The sequence below is a fragment of the Cervus elaphus genome, chromosome 3, assembly GCF_910594005.1.
Source record: "Cervus elaphus chromosome 3, mCerEla1.1, whole genome shotgun sequence".
NCBI lineage: Eukaryota > Metazoa > Chordata > Mammalia > Artiodactyla > Cervidae > Cervus > Cervus elaphus.
The window spans coordinates 7172852-7189475 of NC_057817.1; the positions used below are offsets into that span (position 1 = coordinate 7172852).

Genomic DNA, 16624 nt, shown 5'->3' on the forward strand with positions numbered 1-16624 from the left:
GGCACCGTGCTTCCGCCCTGTTCTCTCCGAGGTCACCCCCTCTGGGCGCAGACAGCTGCCGTGTCATTCAGACACACCAGCAGCCCTTTGGAGAGGTCCACACAGCGAGGAACTGGGGCCCCTGCCAGCAGCCACGTCAGTGAGTGGAGCAAGTCTTCAGATGACTACAGCCTTGGCCAACATCCTCATGGCAACCTCACAAAAGACCCTGAGCCAGAACCACGCAGCTAACCCACTTCCAGATGCCTGGCCCAAAGAAACTGTGTGAGAGAATGAATGTCTGCTGCTTGGAGTTACCAAGTTTGAGGATAATATTGCTGTTACACAATAGGTAACTGAAAGAACTGAAGACGGAAGTAAAGTACAGCAAGTTTAAGTAGTTTGCTCAGGGTCATGTGACTAGTAAGTGGCAGATCCAGGATCCAAACACGGGGGGCGGGGGACTCTGAAGCCCCTGGCTTCTGTACCAGGCCAGGCTGCCTGCTAAAGATGCTCAGTGTGGCAAAGACAAAATCGTCTGACGGTGCGAGTATAAAATCTTTGCAGACTGGTTCAGGTTACAGTTTCAGGAGGTTGCTTTCTGGGTTTCCAAAGAAGCTGCTGACTTAAAGAATTTCTAAAAGAGTGGTGGTAAAAAAGCAATTCTAATAAAGAAGTGTACTGTTCCATTTAAAGAATTTCTGTGAAGACATTTCATTGGGATAGATTGAAGCAAGTCTGTCATAAATCAGAAAAGAGGTAACTTCGAAGTAACTTTTTTCGTAAGCTTATTATTATGGTATAATAATAGTTTTCAGGACTTCCCTGGTGGTCCAGTGGTTAAGAATCCACCTACCAGGAGAGGGGACATGGGTCTGACCCCCGGTTTGGGAAGATTACACGTGACAGGGCAACTGCGCCCTTGAGCCACAGCTACTGAAGCGCATGCGCCCGGAGCCTGAGCGTCACAGCCCGAGGAGCGCAGCAGCCGGAAGCCCCCAAGCTGCAACTAGAGAGCGGCCCCCGCTCGCAGTGGCTGGAGACAGCCCGAGCTCAGCAAGGGAGGCTCAGCCCAGACCGAAGAAATACATCACACAAAAATAAGATAAAATAGTTTTCAGAGTGTGAAGAGACTGCTCCATTTTAAAATACATTCAGTGTATTTACATGTTCAATATTATTTATATATATCTTTAATATATTTGTATATATTCAAATACTTATGTTTAGTATTTATGAAGGAATTACTGAAAGGCAGTATTTCTCAGAGGTTTCTTAGTTACCATTCCAAAGGCCAAAATCTTAGAGACGGCAAAGATTTCTTCAACAGGACACAAAAGGTACCAGTCTTAATAACACAACCTTGATTAGCCATTGTAAGCTATTTACATGCATGGTGGCCAGTGTAAGCTGATAAAACTTCATACCTTCATCCTAGCACTCTGGAACGACTCAATTTCCCTCCTCCTACTGTTCCTTCCATTTTCCTAGTCAAACTAATAAAATGGTCCTTTCATCCAGTCATTCCACTAAGCATTATCATTAGTTCCCTCATCAGGAATATTAGACTCTTTGCGCTTAAAAGCAGAGGAGTCTCCTGGCACCCCAAAGCAGGAATATTGCTGCGTCCCAGCGAGCTATGGAATTGTGAACTGGAGAGCTCTCTCTCTCCACCTCTTGTCTATGATTCCAACTTCATATCTGTGGAGTAGGTTTAATGGAAGAATCTCTATTCAGTGGCAAAAAACATGCAACACTTTGGTTCTCCAAATAATTTTGCTTCTCCAGAGTCTTAGTTCACTCTGGAAATAGAAAAAAAAAATCTAATAATGTCAAGTAACAGCAACTTGGGTCTCTTTGGGTAAATTAACTGATTCTGGTGATTGGTTTTAGACCTGATTACCAAAACCTCAGTCTCCTGACAAGTTCACATACCTTCTTCCCAAGGACAGCTTAGCTGTTAGTGATGTGGAGCCATGGGCCTTTCCATTTCCCTTTGTGGGCCTGCTTCGTGACTGGAGGGATGAGTAGAGCCTGGGGAGAGAGTTCAGCCAGTGAGCATGTAAGTCCTGGCACACGGGAGGTCATGGTAAGGATAACAAGTAATTTCAGTTGGTCTTTGCTGCTACTTCATCTGACACTAGCAACTAAACACTGGCGATGTCTGTGGCAGGGAATGGGTTTTAGGAGACTGAATAAATCACTCCCCTCCACTGGGATGCATACATGGGAGTCACGTTGAAGGAGACGGAAACACCAGAGTAACTCCCTCTGATGCTTATACTGGACCCGAGGGCCTAAAATGCTACATGGAGCAGGCAGGTGAATGCTCCACCTCTGAGTCAGACACATAGACCTAGGCATGGTTCCCAACAGTGCTGACTCCTATTCAGGGCCTCTGGGGGGAGATGCTGACCCTGCTTCCTTTCTCTTAACCAAGAGAAAGAAAGGGAGTACTCAGACAGGCATCCACAGTTCCTCCACCCAAGTTCACCCATCTGGCAAGTCCGTTTGCCTCCCTGGAGGGGAAGTGAGTGAGACAAACAGCTAAGAGAAATCTCAGCCAAGGTAAAAAACAACTTATATATTCATAAATGAATACGAATGCATTTGTATTTGATTTTATAAGCAGCATAATGAAAAATATGCCTGGTAGGTGATTCATAGGATTAGCTGGTTTAGGCAGAATCATCTAAAGGACAACGTGAAAGAAAGTGGGAAGAGAATGGGAGATGAATGCAAGAGGAAAAGAAAGCAAATCACTATATGTAGTATGTATGCAGGTGGCCAACAGACCTGTGAAAATTTGCTCAGCATTGCTGATTATCAGAGAAATGCAAGTCAAAACTACAGTCAAAACTATCACCTCACACTGGTCAGAATGGCCATCATTAAAACCTCTACAAATAACAAATGCTGCAGAGGATGTGGAGAAAAGGGACCCTTCCTACACTGTTGGTGGGAATGTAAGTTGGCGCAGCCACTATGGAAAATAGCATGGAGGTTCCTCAGAAAACAAAAAAAATAGAGTTTCTATATGATTCAGCAATCCCACCCTTCAGCATATTCCGGGACAAAAATTTATAAAGATACACACACACCTATGTTCACAGAACCACCATTCACAGTAGCTGAGACATGAAAACAACCTAAATGTCCATCAGCAGATGAGTGGATAAAGACGTGGTACACACATACAACGGAATACTCCTCAGCTATAAAAAGGAATGGATCTAACACCATACACAAAAATAAACTCTAAATGGATTAAAGATCTAAATGTAAGACCAGAAACTATATAACTCCTAGAGGAAAACATAGGCAAAACACTCTCCAACATATATCACAGCAAGATCCTCTATGACCCACCTCCCAGAATGTTGGAAATAAAAGCAAAAATAAACAAATGGGACCTAATGAAACTGAAAAGCTTTTGCACAACAAAGGAAACTATAAGCAAGGTGAAAAGAAAGCCTTCAGAATGGGAGAAAATAATAGCAAATGAAGAAAGAGACAAAGGATTAATCTCAAAAATATACAAGCAACTCCTGCAGCTCAATTCCAGAAAAATTAATGACCCAATAAAAAAAAATGGGCCAAAGAGCTCAACAGACACTTCTCCAAAGAAGACATACAGATGGCTAACAAACACATGAAAAGATGCTCAACATCACTCATTATCAGAGAAATGCAAATCAAAACCTCAATGAGGTACCATTACACGCCAGTCAGGATGGCTGTTATCCAAAAGTCTACAAGCAATAAATGCTGGAGAGGGTGTGGAAAAAAGGGAACCCTCTTACACTGTTGGTGGGAATGCAAACTAGTACAGCCACTATGGAGAACAGTGTGGAGATTCCTAAAAAACTGGAAATAGAACTGCCATATGACCCAGCAATCCCACTTCTGGGCATACACACTGAGGAAACCAGATCTGAAAGAGACATGTGCACCCCAATGTTCATCGCAGCACTGTTTATAACAGCCAGGACATGGAAGCAACCTAGATGCCCATCAGCAGACGAATGGATAAGGAAGCTGTGGTACATATACACCATGGAATGTTACTCAGCCATTAAAACAAATTCATTTGAGTCAGTTCTAATGAGATGGATGAAACTGGAGCCCATTATACAGAGTGAAGTAAGACAGAAAGATAAAGACTAATACAGTACACTAACACATACATATGGAATTTAAAAAGATGGTAACAATAACCCTATATGCAAAACAGAAAAAGAGACACAGATGTACAGAACAGACTTTTGGACTCTGTGGGAGAAGGTGAGGGTGGGATGTTTTGAGAGAACAGCATCGAAACATGTATATTATCTAGGGAGAAAGAGATCACCAGCCCAGGCTGGATGCATGAGACAAGTGCTCGGGGCTGGTGCACTGGGAAGACCCAGAGGGATTGGGTGGAGAGGGAGGTGGGAGGGGGGATTGGGATGGGGAACACATGTAAATCCATGGCTGATTCATGTCAATGTATGGCAAAAACCACTACAATATAAAAAAAAATAAAATAAAATTCTATGGCCATTAAAAAAAAAAAAAAAAGAATGGAATAATTCTCTTTGCAGAAACATGGATGAACCCAGAAATTATCACACTAAGTAAAGTAAGAAAGAGAAAGACAAATATCAAACGATATCACTTATATGTGAAATCTAAACTATGACACTGGCGGCCAGTGGTTGAGACTCAGCACTTTCACTACCAGGGGCCTGAGGTTCACAGAACACAATATTCAAATTGCCCCAATTTTGTCTTCACTACACAGTTCATTTTGTTTCTTCAGATATATACATACATATGTATATGTATATACATATGATCTCCTATTTCACTTCTCAAAAGGGTTAGAATAAAATATTGCAAATAACAGAAATAGATAAATTGACCCTTTCCCCCTTAAAGTGAAAGTGAAAGTTGCTCAGTGGTGTCCAACCCTTTGCGACCCCATGGACTATACAGTCCATGGAATTCTCCAGGCCAGAATACTGGAGTGGGTAGCCTTTCCCTTCTCCAGGGAATCTTCCCAACCCAGGGATCAAACCCAGGTCTCCTGCATTGCAGGCAGATTCTTTACCAGTTGAACCACCAGGGAAGCCCAAGAATACAAGTGGGTAGCCTTGCCCTTCTCCAGTGGATCTTTCTGACCCAGGAATCAAACCGGGGTCTTCTGCACTGCAGGCAGATTCTTTACCAATTGAGCTATCAGGGAAGGCTTTCCCACCCTAAATAACCAACAAAGTCTTCTCAAGGAGCACATCAGATAACACCCTTATCAAGTTATGCACAGGTTATCATTTGCTAATGTTCTTGTAGGCATTACTACCCTGGAGGATTGTGTAAGGAACCCTGATTATTAAGACTCGGTATGTTGCAAGTTAATGTAAATTTTAAGACATATAATACAAATTAGAAGAATTCAGTACAGGAGTTTAGTAAGTACAAAATGGCATGTAAATTGCGACAGAAACACAGGTGAAGTCCCAAGAAGTTTTACATAAATATACTTCTGAAATACGTATTAAGATTGCATATACTATGGGGTCCCCTTTTTAAAGAAAACAGACATTTCTGTTGCTGCAGTAAGGATTTCCCGATAGTGGGGGACAGAATGGAAACCAGTCTGAGTAGTCCACAGAGTATACCCAATTACTAACTAGATATATTTAATCTGGGCATAAGAACCTTGATTGCTATAATCATTTGGGAGGCTTTCACCCAGACACTTGTCTATAATAAGGTCAGGCATTGCTGCCTGTTGATTTTACTTGGCGCTAAATACAAACATGCAAAGGAGGAGTCGTAAGTGACAGAGACTAAAAAATTATGCATATTTGCTACACTGTTAAAATGCAAGTGTTAAGTCACTCGGTCATGTCTGACTCTTTGCAACTCCATGGACTGCAGCCTGCCAGGTTCCTCTGTCCATGGAATTCTCCAGGCAAGAATACTGGAGTAGATTGCCATGCCCTTCTCTTGGAGATCTTCCCAACTCAGGGATTGAACCCAGGTCTCCTGCATTTCAGGTGGATTCTTTACCATCTTAGCTACCAGGGAAGCCCTTACTATACTGTTAATCTAAGCATAAATGTGATTCAACCACAACATGTCATCAATCCGTAAGGCTACAGGGAGGCCTTCTGCATAGACTTGGGAATAAAATTTCCTACTGAGAGCTGCTCTTTAAAATGAACAAATGACTATTTAGAACAGAGACATGCTAAGTCACCTGGAGGAAACAGAATGGCTTCCAGGATGGTAGAACGTTGCAGTGATTTAGTATTTTAAGAAGAAACTGGGTGCGTCGGTTAAGGTAGTGTTAGACACAAAAATGGAGTCACTGAGGCAAATCCAAATGTTGGTTGGCTCTCTGGGATCACTGCTCAGGAGAAGGGAGACTTAGTCAGTCTTTCCATTGGTCCATTTGTATTCATTCATTCACTCATGCATTCATTCACTGAACTTAGTAGAGTGCCTACTTGGCTAAGCAGTATCCTACATGCTGGAATGGGGAAGTGAAAAAGTCCATGTTCTCAAGAAGTTTATTCTAGTGGGGACAGCAGTCATTGTAAAAAATAAACACACACACTAATAACATTAGATGTGTGCTTCAAAAAGAGCTTACCAAGGTAGCAAGGTCATGGAGAAGGAATATGTTTAGAGTGAAAAGTCAATAAAGGTATCTCTAAGGAGATGACAACAAAGCAGTGATACCTGAATAAAGTGAGGAAGTGAGCCATATGAAGGTCAGAGGGAAAGAAGGTTTTTTTTTTTTTTTTTTAAATATGGAACTCTTCATGAATTTGCATGTCATCCTTGCACAGGGGCCATGCTAATCTTCTCTGTATTGTTTCAATTTTAGTATATGTGCTGCCGAAGTGAGCACAGAGGGAAAGAGTTTTATGCAGACAGAACAGCAAATGGAAAACTCAGAGGCTGAGATGACTTGTGTGGTCAAGGGGCAGAAGGAACGCCGGTTTGGGTGTTCATTAGTGCTGTCTGCCAAGAGTTCTCTCCTCATCCAGGCGCAAGGTAGGATGGAACCACCTGGTTCTTCTGTGAGTGGGTTAGCACCGTGTGACTAATTCTGGGCAGTGAGTCATGAGTAGAAATGCCATGTGCTACTCCCAAACACAGCCAATGAAAGACCCTTTAGATCTCTTCTCTCTCTCTGGTATGATAACTGGTAAAGTTAAAGACAGCAACTGCTCCATCAGCCCTGATCTAGGACTGAGGAAGAAGATCATGTGGGGTCAGAGCTCCTAGATGACCTTTAATAGCTATGTGAGGACATTAATATGAATTGTGGCAAGCCTCTTGAGATCTGGAGTTCTTTGTTACCTCACTATGGCATAACTTGTCCTGACTGACAGTGTAACTGGTGAGGGAAAGCTGCAGGGAGAGTAGTAGGGGGTAAGATTTAAGGATAAGCAGGAGATAGAACATGGACAGCCTTGTAGACTACGAAAAATTTGGATTTCATTCTGTGTGAAGGAAAAACCTTTGGCAGACTTTGAGCAGAGGGATGACATGACAGGATTTGCATCTTAAAAAGAATCATTTAGTCATGTAGGGGAAGCCCTTGTTCATGAGAAATACATACTGAGGTATTTAGGGATACAACTTGCTTTCAAATAGTTCAGTAAAGTGTGGGTGTGTGCACACACTCATGCATGAACAAAGGGTTAAATGGTAATGGTGAATTCTGATGTAGGGTTTGTGGGTGTTGTGCTCTTTTATCAACTTTTTTTGTGGAGTTAAAATTTTTGACATAAAAAGTTGGGGGTAGGGAAATCAGTGCAGGATAAAATGCAAGGTCTAGAAGCAAGACCATTAGGAAGCTACTGCAGGCGAGATGAAGTGACTGGAGGCTGGAAAGACAATCCTGAGAAATGGGCAGATATGAAACCTACTTCATCTGTGGGGCAGTGGGACTTGCTGGTTGGCTGCAGGATGTGAAGGTAAGACTGGAGTCAAAACGGCTCCAGGTTTTTGTTCTGACTGAGAGGGAGACTGGTGATGCCACTAGCTGTGATGGGGCAGCTGAGGAAGCAGCAGGTTTGGAGAACGTGAAGCAGTCATCCTACTTTGGACATGTTAAGGGTGAGCATCCATGTGAAGACTGGGCTGGGAGGTGGCTAAATGGGTTGGGAGGTGAGGGGAGAGTTTGGCTGGAAATACAAAGTTTGGAATCATTGGCATGTGGTGGCACCCACGTTATAGAACTAAATGGAACCTACAGAAGCAAGTGCAGGTGAAGGCCACGGCTGAGCACTGGGGAACTGGAGCATCACTGGCTGGGAGCGGGCTTACGTGGTTAATTTGATTTCTCCTGTTCTGATTCCATGCTTACTGAGCAACCACATGATTATTACTTGACTTCCCACATATAGGTCCGACTGGTCAGATGGACTTGGAATAATCTTGTTCCTGGGACAGTTCTTAATGTAAATAAATTGGTCACACTCACAAGTGTGGTTAGATTCAGTCCCTGAGACAGAGCCATTCTCGGCAGGCTGACAAAATCTGATGGTGAGTCTACAAAAGGAGACATACACAGGACTGGAAATTCTCCAAGGAAGTGAATGCCACACTGCTTGCCGGCACTTCTTTGGCTCAGAGTAACCTCCTGAGGAAGAATGCTTCCAGAATTGTTGCAAAAACCGCTACCCAGTTATGGCTAAGAGAATATTCCCCTTTTTGACTGTATCATTTTTTTTTTTTTTCTGTAAAAGCACTGATCCATTAGTGTGTATCTCACATTGTTCTTCTTCCATCATCATCTTGCATTTCTTTAGATCAGGATCGTTATTTTATTAGCTATTTAATAGGCTATTTATTAGCTATTTACTAGCTATCGCTCCCAGCCAGTGATGCTCCAGTTCCCCAGTGCTCAGCCGTGGCCTTCACCTGCACTTGCTTCTGTAGGTTCTATTTAGTTCTATAACGTGGGTGCCACCACATGCCAATGATTCCAAACTTTGTATTTCCAGCCAAACTCTCCCCTCACCTCCCAACCCATTTAGCCACCTCCCAGCCCAGTCTCCACATGGATGCTCACCCTTAACATGTCCAAAGCAGGATGACTGCTTCATGTTCTCTAAATAGCTATTTAGAGCATATGTGTATGCTCTAAATTTACTTTTTAAAATTTTATTTCATGTGAGTAAGTAGCATTCAAATGGCTCAAAAATCAAAATGCCGTAAGATACACACTGAGAAATCAGCTCTGCCCTGTGCATGCTCTCCCCTCCAGTTACTGTCCCACCATTTACTTTTGGATCCATCTAGATTTGTATGTGTGCTTAGTCACTCAGTTGTGTCCAACTCTTTGAGACCCCATAGATTGCAGCCTGTCTGGCTCCTCTGCCCATGGAATTCTCCAGGCAAGAATATTGGAGTGGGCAGCCATTCCTTTCTTCAGGGTATTTTCCCAACCCAGATATCAAACCTGGGTCTCCTGTATTGCAGGCAGATTCTTTACTGTCTGAGCCAGGAGGGTTGCTACCAATCTCTTGCTATTTACAAAGCTCCAGCCTAGCCGCACCCCCCCCCCCCCCGCCCCCCGCCCGCCAAACGGCAGTTCTTCTTTTCCCTGCTTTGCTGTGATGATGGGAAAAACATATACTATTCCTTTTGGAAGGGAATGAGCAATTGCTGATAAAAGTTCAGGCTCAAAGTGAACTCTTCCCTGCCCGTTTTAGTCTAAAACATGGATATCATAACACTTTCAGTGTAACATGGTTAAACAACTCTTTGGCTAAAGCAACTAAAGGATGTTCAACTATTTAATGCCTATTGTTTTGGGAATAAAAATGGCTTGTGCTGGCCCAATGAGAAAAAATAAGGGGTTCATAAAAGTTACTGGGGAAAATGTGTTTGTGGAAGGTAGACTGACATAAAACTACAGAAACAAACAAAAAAACAGTAACTACAGAAAATAAAAACCTCAGTTGAGAAGTGTTTCTCTCCCCTGGTTTAGCAGATTCTGTTTTCCAAAGATAGCTGCCTCAACACATCTCAACCCACATGCTCTTCTTTTAAGGTGACATCGACATTTCCCATTGAGTAGTGGGGCCTGTGTTCCCTCCCCTTGAATTTCAGCTGAACTTTATGGCTGCCTCAACCAACAGAATACAGTGAAACTTGTCCAGCTAAATTCAGGCAGCTCTCAGAGCCGTGAGGGGTAATGATACAGTGATTCAAATCAAGTAAAATTTGAATAAAATTTTTGAATGAATAAAAATATTCATCATGCAGCAATAAAAACAGGAACATGGTCTTGACTTTAATCATCTTTACCAATCATTTTCTTTCATCTTCTTTAATTTTTATTCAGATTTTACTTTAATTTTATTTATTTTTGTTGCAGGTCAGCTCAAACCCTTTGTGGAAGTGGGTTTAAGTAAAACGTAACCACATTTTTAGAAACGCTCTTTTATCTAACTCAGTAATGTGAATTCCCTAGGGTTATTCTGCAAAGAACAAGGATGACCCATGAAAGCTTTATCACCATTTTTGAGGATGTTTTTAATGAAAAGAAAAAAGATTGCTTTGTATAGACCTGTTCTACATTTTCTGCTTCATTCCCCTGCAAACAGATTCTTTGCCATGAAAGCTTGATAGAAATAATTAGGACCACATCTATGAGGACCAGAGCTCCTCAGCAGACATTTACTGGCTACTACTCTGCAGCAGATGTTAGATTAGGTACCAAACACAGAAGACCCACTCCCAGCTTACACAGGGGCTCCTGGGCCAGTGACTATTAATCGCTATCAACGCCTACCAGATGAAAGGCATGGGCATGCACGGAAAAGCCTCTGAATGCCTTCACTGATGGAGAAGTATTTAAAACAACAGCAGCAAAATAAAGCAAAGTTATCAAGAGACCTGACAGGCAATTTTAAAAAGTGAATGAAAAAATGATACAATAATTTTACAGTACATCTATATATCTATGGATTTAGTATAAGAAAGAGAAATAATACACTTTCTCCATAATCACAGAAGTGAAATAGTGTTACCACATATGACATAAGAGGTCCAGAGTGACTTGGCTCAGACGGTAGGTTAAGACGGTGAAGAATCTTCCTGCAATGTAGACCTGGTTCGATCCCTGGGTCAGGAAGATCCCCTGGAGAAGGGAATAGCTACCCATTCCAGTATTCTAGCCTGGAGAATTCCATGGACAGAGGAGCCTGGCAGGCCACAGTCCATGGGGTCTCAAAGAGCTAGACACAACTGAGCAACTAACACTTTCACTTTCATATAACATAAACCTTACAAAAATAAAATTTTATTTAATATGAAAGATTTGCAATGATGGAACATTAGTTTTTTGTGTGTCATCCTTGTGCAAGGGTCATGCTAATCTTCTCACTGTTCAAATTTTAGTATGTGTGCTGAGCAACTGAGCATGGGACATTACAGTCTTTTAATACACTGTCAGTCATTGCTTTTTCAAGTTTAACTGTAATGAAATTTTAAAAATTGCTTTTCCCAAATTTAATTTCAGTCCAAGTGGTGTCACTATCTACTACACATTAACCTTTAAGGAAAAGTGCCTGAAGGTAGGAACCTTATCTATTTGTTTACCATGGTATATTCAGCATCTGGCACATAGTAAGCACTCAATAAGAATTTGCTGAATTAGTAAACAGGAAACACATAATTAGAACAGATTAAAGAAAACAGTTTTATTCAACAAGCCCTTCTGAAAACTCGGTATGAACATAGTACTGCCTAGGGTGTTACAGAGAACTACCAAAAGCAGAAGATACTGCCCTTATTCACAGCTAGAATCACAGTCTTATTTGCATTTATAAACCTTTAAAACATAAACATTAAAAAATTCATATTAGAAATAAATATAGCAGTCTCTCGGTATCTAAGGGGGATTGGTTCTAGAACACACCCCCAGCCCCCGCCCCCCAGTAGACACTAAAATCTGTGGATGTTCAAGTCTCTTATAAAAAAAATGGCACAGCATTTGCATATAAGCTATGCACATAGTCTTTGTACTTTAAATCATCTCTAGATTACTTATAATACCTAATACAATGTAAATACTAGGTAAATAGTTGCCAGTGTACCTGGCAAATTAAAGTTATGCTTTTGGGAACTTTCTGTAAATTTTTTTCCTGAATATTTTCAATCCACAGTTGGTTGAATCCATTGATGTACAACCCACAGATCAGACAGCCAACTGTAACCCTCAAATTATTTGTTACTACTGAACTATGGCTATGCATCAAATACAAGAAAACCCAACAGATACATGAACTGTCTTGCAAGCTCTTACAGAACAGGAGAAAATGATAGTACGATTTTCATATTCTTTTTGGAATTATTTCAATTAAAGAAATGAAAATAAATACAATCCACAAAATCCTATTTATGGTAACATATTCAATGGTGCATGAATGGTGAAAAAAATCTATCCAGGCTCTAAATAAGGGGACAATTACAGTAAAAAATAATTTTACTTATATACTGTTTGAGAAAAAAGAATGAGACTTTTGCTACAGAAATTATGAGTAGGGAAAATAAATTATTTTCAATAAAGCAAATAATGTTTTATGAGCAACTAAAGTAGGATGGCATTTGAAGACTTCATCCAAATCTGAGATTATTCTATTAACTAACTACAGAAAGGCAAGGCAGAAGGGAAGAAGAGTGAAAAATGATGCAGAAAAGTAAAAGGGAAACACCTTCCCCTCAAACCACAGACTAACTCAGAGCTGAGACAAGGGACACCAAGGGGGAAAAAAGATCCACTTACTCAGACCTTGGCTTCGCTCATCCAGGTTTCCTCCTCAGAACTGTTCCATAATGAATGCAATCTACAATATTCATATCTGAATGTCTGGTGGCCTCACGTACCTCTAAAGACTTTAAAGTTATATTTTCCTAACTAGGTTGAATTAACTTGAAAATCAGTGGTCACACGCCTGCCTTGTTTTATGGCTTGAGTTGGATTAAAACTGATTAATAAAAAGCTTCCAATTTTATAGTTCCTCTTCTGAATCTTGATCATAAATTTCCTGAGGTTGTCTCTCAATATTGATTACTAAGTCAACAGTCAAAATGTTTGTCAAGCACTGAAGAACTGAAGTTAGTAACTGGTATTTACCAGCAACTGATTCCAAACCTGTCTGGTTGCTTATCATGGGTTGATTGGTTTGTAGTGCCTGGAAAGCTCTTACATATACTTGTGGAAAGCTGTAATTTCCCTTCTTAGACTTATACAAGATTTTGGGAACGCCTAAAAGTGCATTAGCTATTATCCTACTAACCATGGTTTGTTCTGATTGCTGGCATTTTTTGGCATAGTTGAGAAGATAGTAATGCAATAAGATCTCAAAATTACCACCCACAGGCAAAACACAACCAGCTGGTATAGATGAGAAATAGTAACTTTGGGAAGTACACATCTCTAGTGACTTATATCTCAGTGATAACATGCTGTCCTTTCTAGCAAGTTTTGTAACCTGTAAATTTCCATAAGAAATTTCTCTTCTAGTATTTTCTGTTGTTGAGTTAGCAGAATTACTCTCAATATATGGTTCATGGTCATCCATTATCGTCCCTTTGTTTGGGGATGAACATCTCAATGTTTCTTCTGTCTGGTATGAATCTGTTACTGCCACTTTTGGTCCTGAACACAATACATTTTCCTCTAATTTGACACCTGGAACTATCAAATTTGAACATACTTTTAAATTCGTTTGAGTTTTTGCCAGTTCGCCTTTGTTCTTTACAACAGTGTCCTGATACGACCTTTGTATTGAGCTGTTAACAATTTTTGGTAACTCATTGTTTTCTCTACTATTCTCATATATACGAGGACCTGATGTGCAATTTTGGTCACTGGTTTGTGTCACATAATTTAGATCAAGGTCTTTAAATACCTGCCGAAGCATTTTAAATGCTCCATGTAAAGCATCCTCGTGTTGTTCAATGAGACCCTGCACCGGTCCACAAAGAAGTACACAGTGTGGTGTAAACGAACAGGTGCTCATCAAGCCAAGATGAACATACCTTTTGGACCTAAGGATGAGGGGTTTACAGAATTTCACCAAAGCAGTGTGCGAGAGTTCATACTGAGAAGAGGCCTCTGGTAGTGCAAAGGGAGCAAGACCAATGACTCTCTGGATAAGAGAAAGTTCTTCAGATGATAAACACTCCACCACAGATATGCCATTCAGTCCTGCACAATAAATTACTAAGTCTGGTTGTTTCACAGTAGATAGGAGTAATTTTACATTCTGACTCTGTAAATGTTTCACTATTGCTTTTGTTCTTTCTGTAATCCAAAGCTGAGATGTCTGAAACTGCGCTTCTGAATTTAGAATAAACTCTGATCCAGAAACTGAAAAAAGAGGCTGAATGGTTTCTGTTACTATCGCTATTCTTATGTCACCATCTGCTGGACAGTACACAGAAAAGTCTCTCTGAAGCACAAGCCCAGCTATGATCCTGGAATCAGAAACAGGGAGGCCGGTGACACCAACTTTCAACTCAACAAAACAGTCATCCACTATCTCAAGTACTTCTTCAAACCTACTTTCACAAGCTGTACACTTGAAAACATAGTCACACATCAACTGAGATATCAAGTTGTGATTATTTCTTCCCACTCTTCCACAAAAGTATGCTCCTAAGAGCATCTCTAAAGAACTCCTACACAATGTTCTTTCTTTACTGCATGAAGAAAAGATTGACAAGAAGTGTCTACTTAAGTAATGGTCCATAATGTAGTCTAATATTTGTGTCTGAAATGTTAGAAGAGCTTGGGAAATAAATTTCCACTGACAGCAATTTTTCCAATGCCTTCCACAGGTTTGAATATTTTCAAAAAGGAAATAATCCTTTTCCTTGTCTGTGATCTCACGAAGTCCTCTGAGTAAATGGCAAAGAAAGATAATAAATGTTTTAGCACCATCTCCTGTTTTTCTCAGATGACTGGAAACACAGGCCACCATCACCCTGCACAAGAAAGAAAGAAAGCAGCTTAGATTTTCAGAGGGCCGCCTTTCCACATCTGAATCAAGTTGAAAGCATGTTTTCACATCCATAAAACGAGAATACTATCTCCTTGATGTCCTTAGTCCGTTTTTTCCCCTTTAAAATCTACTTAAAAATAGGCTGAATGGTTTCTGTTAATTAAAAAGGAAAAACAGAACCACCTTTGTTCTATTTCAAGTTTCTAGGGTTGGGTCGAGCTGGCAGGAAAAGAGAAATGTTTTCAGTTGTGGAATGTTCCCTAGGACGGCGCTCTAACTCTGAGCGTACACTGGTCTCCTCCAAGGTCAGTTTTCTCCAGGGACAGCTCCCAAGAAGCCCCGACCTCTTTTTCCATCTTCGCGGGCTAGCTCCTACTGGCAGAATGGCAGGGCTTTTTCTGCTGAGCGAGAGGGTAAAGGTCAATTTTCCCAAAGAGCAAAACCTTACGGACAAGTCCAGAGAGATTGACGTTAGGTGTCCATCTGGAGTGTGGGACGTGAGTACCTAATTAAGGGATCCTCTAACCGGCTGGAGCGTGCATCGCGGGTACCTGGCTACGGGATGCTCTAAATGTAGCGCCTTCAATAGGCGGCCTCCATCCCGGCTGAGCAGCACCTCGCCAGTGGGCTTGGTACACAGAACTTGCCGCCCTTCGGGCCCCAAGCAACCGCTCACGATGGTTTCTAGCACTTCCGCCACATGCAACGCCACCGTCACAGACCCCGCAGCGGCCATAGCCCCTCAGGTTCCAGCGGCCTACGGACCCCGCTTGCAGAAAACCAGGCTTCCCGGGAAGGAACAGAGATGGGTACCGCCGGAAGCGGAAGGGGCGGGTAGAAGACCGGAAGTCGTGGCAACTAGGCTTCTTGGTTGGGCGAGGGTCGGCCGTCCTGCCCGTCTACCGGAAATGGCTGCACCGTCAGGCCAGTAGAGCTAGCGGTCCAAAAGCCCGCGAAGGTAGAAAACACGTCGGGGCTTCTCGGGAGCTGCCTCTGGAGAGGAAGCCGAAAGCCCTTCCCCAGCTCACTGGGTGAATTCATTCCTTTCTTGGAGGCTTCAGCTGCCACCAAATCCCTCCGTCCCCGAGGAGCTCGGCACGATAGTGGAGGAACTGGGCGCTGCGGCTAGAATTCGGTTCGTTTCCCACTGCTGTCAAAAATTCGTTCTCAGACCTCTGCCTTGAACTTGTGCATATCCTGTCCACATTCTGCACCAGCGGTTTTCTTTCGCGATGCAGGCCATTTGAGGAGGGCCTGGCCACGGTCACGAGCTGCAGGCTTCATGCTCTCTGCAGATGGCTTTGCCACATTTCCTGGGCTTAAGTATCAACAACATGAAATCCTCACCACCGCAATTTTCTTTTTCTTTAGCAGAGGTGATAGATGTTAAGACTTATTGGTAATCAATAGCATGCTTTCAAAACAGTGACCCAGGATTATTGCACACAATCCAATGGCAGGAAGAAAAAATACTGTTAAGCCGAAAGAACATACTGTTTCTTACGTTAAGACACACACCCCTCTCTCTTAAGGATGAAATGGTAAAGAGCATGGGCCTAAGATTTACCTGGGTTTGCTGTGCCATTTATTTATCTGTGACATTCTCTTGTCTCCACTTTACT

The 16624-nt window shown here is 41.9% G+C and overlaps 1 protein-coding gene, 1 long non-coding RNA gene and 2 other non-coding genes across 7 annotated transcripts in view; 1 reads left to right on the forward strand and 3 right to left on the reverse strand.

The window, feature by feature from the left end:
- Positions 1–6773: 6773 nt before the first annotated feature.
- Positions 6774–6880, reverse strand: LOC122686560. Its single transcript, XR_006338830.1, has one exon. It is a non-coding gene; the product is annotated as a U6 spliceosomal RNA (small nuclear RNA).
- Positions 6881–11305: 4425 nt separating this feature from the next.
- On the reverse strand, positions 11306–11415 carry LOC122686217. Its single transcript, XR_006338660.1, has one exon. It is a non-coding gene; the product is annotated as a U6 spliceosomal RNA (small nuclear RNA).
- A 253-nt stretch (positions 11416–11668) lies between these two features.
- On the reverse strand, positions 11669–15801 carry BBS10 (Bardet-Biedl syndrome 10). 3 transcript variants are annotated; one of them, XM_043879957.1, is made up of 2 exons: positions 15554–15801; positions 11669–14985 (listed from the first exon to the last, which is right to left on the reverse strand). In XM_043879957.1, exons 1-2 carry the CDS (start codon positions 15736–15738, stop codon positions 13005–13007), a joined length of 2166 nt encoding a protein of 721 aa, XP_043735892.1. In that variant the 5' UTR covers positions 15739–15801; the 3' UTR covers positions 11669–13004. The 3 variants fall into 3 exon arrangements, with proteins under 3 accessions (XP_043735892.1, XP_043735905.1, XP_043735898.1); XM_043879970.1 differs by lacking the exon at positions 15554–15801 and adding an exon at positions 15451–15553; XM_043879963.1 differs by lacking the exon at positions 15554–15801 and adding an exon at positions 15186–15359.
- A 108-nt stretch (positions 15802–15909) lies between these two features.
- The window catches only part of LOC122679353, a 29135-nt gene continuing 28420 nt past the window's right edge, over positions 15910–16624 (forward strand). Inside the window, exon 1 of one of the 2 annotated variants that reach the window (XR_006336370.1) lies at positions 15910–16137. This is a non-coding gene — a long non-coding RNA (uncharacterized LOC122679353). The remainder of the gene's footprint in view (positions 16138–16624) is intronic. The other variant, XR_006336369.1, reaches the window with a different exon arrangement.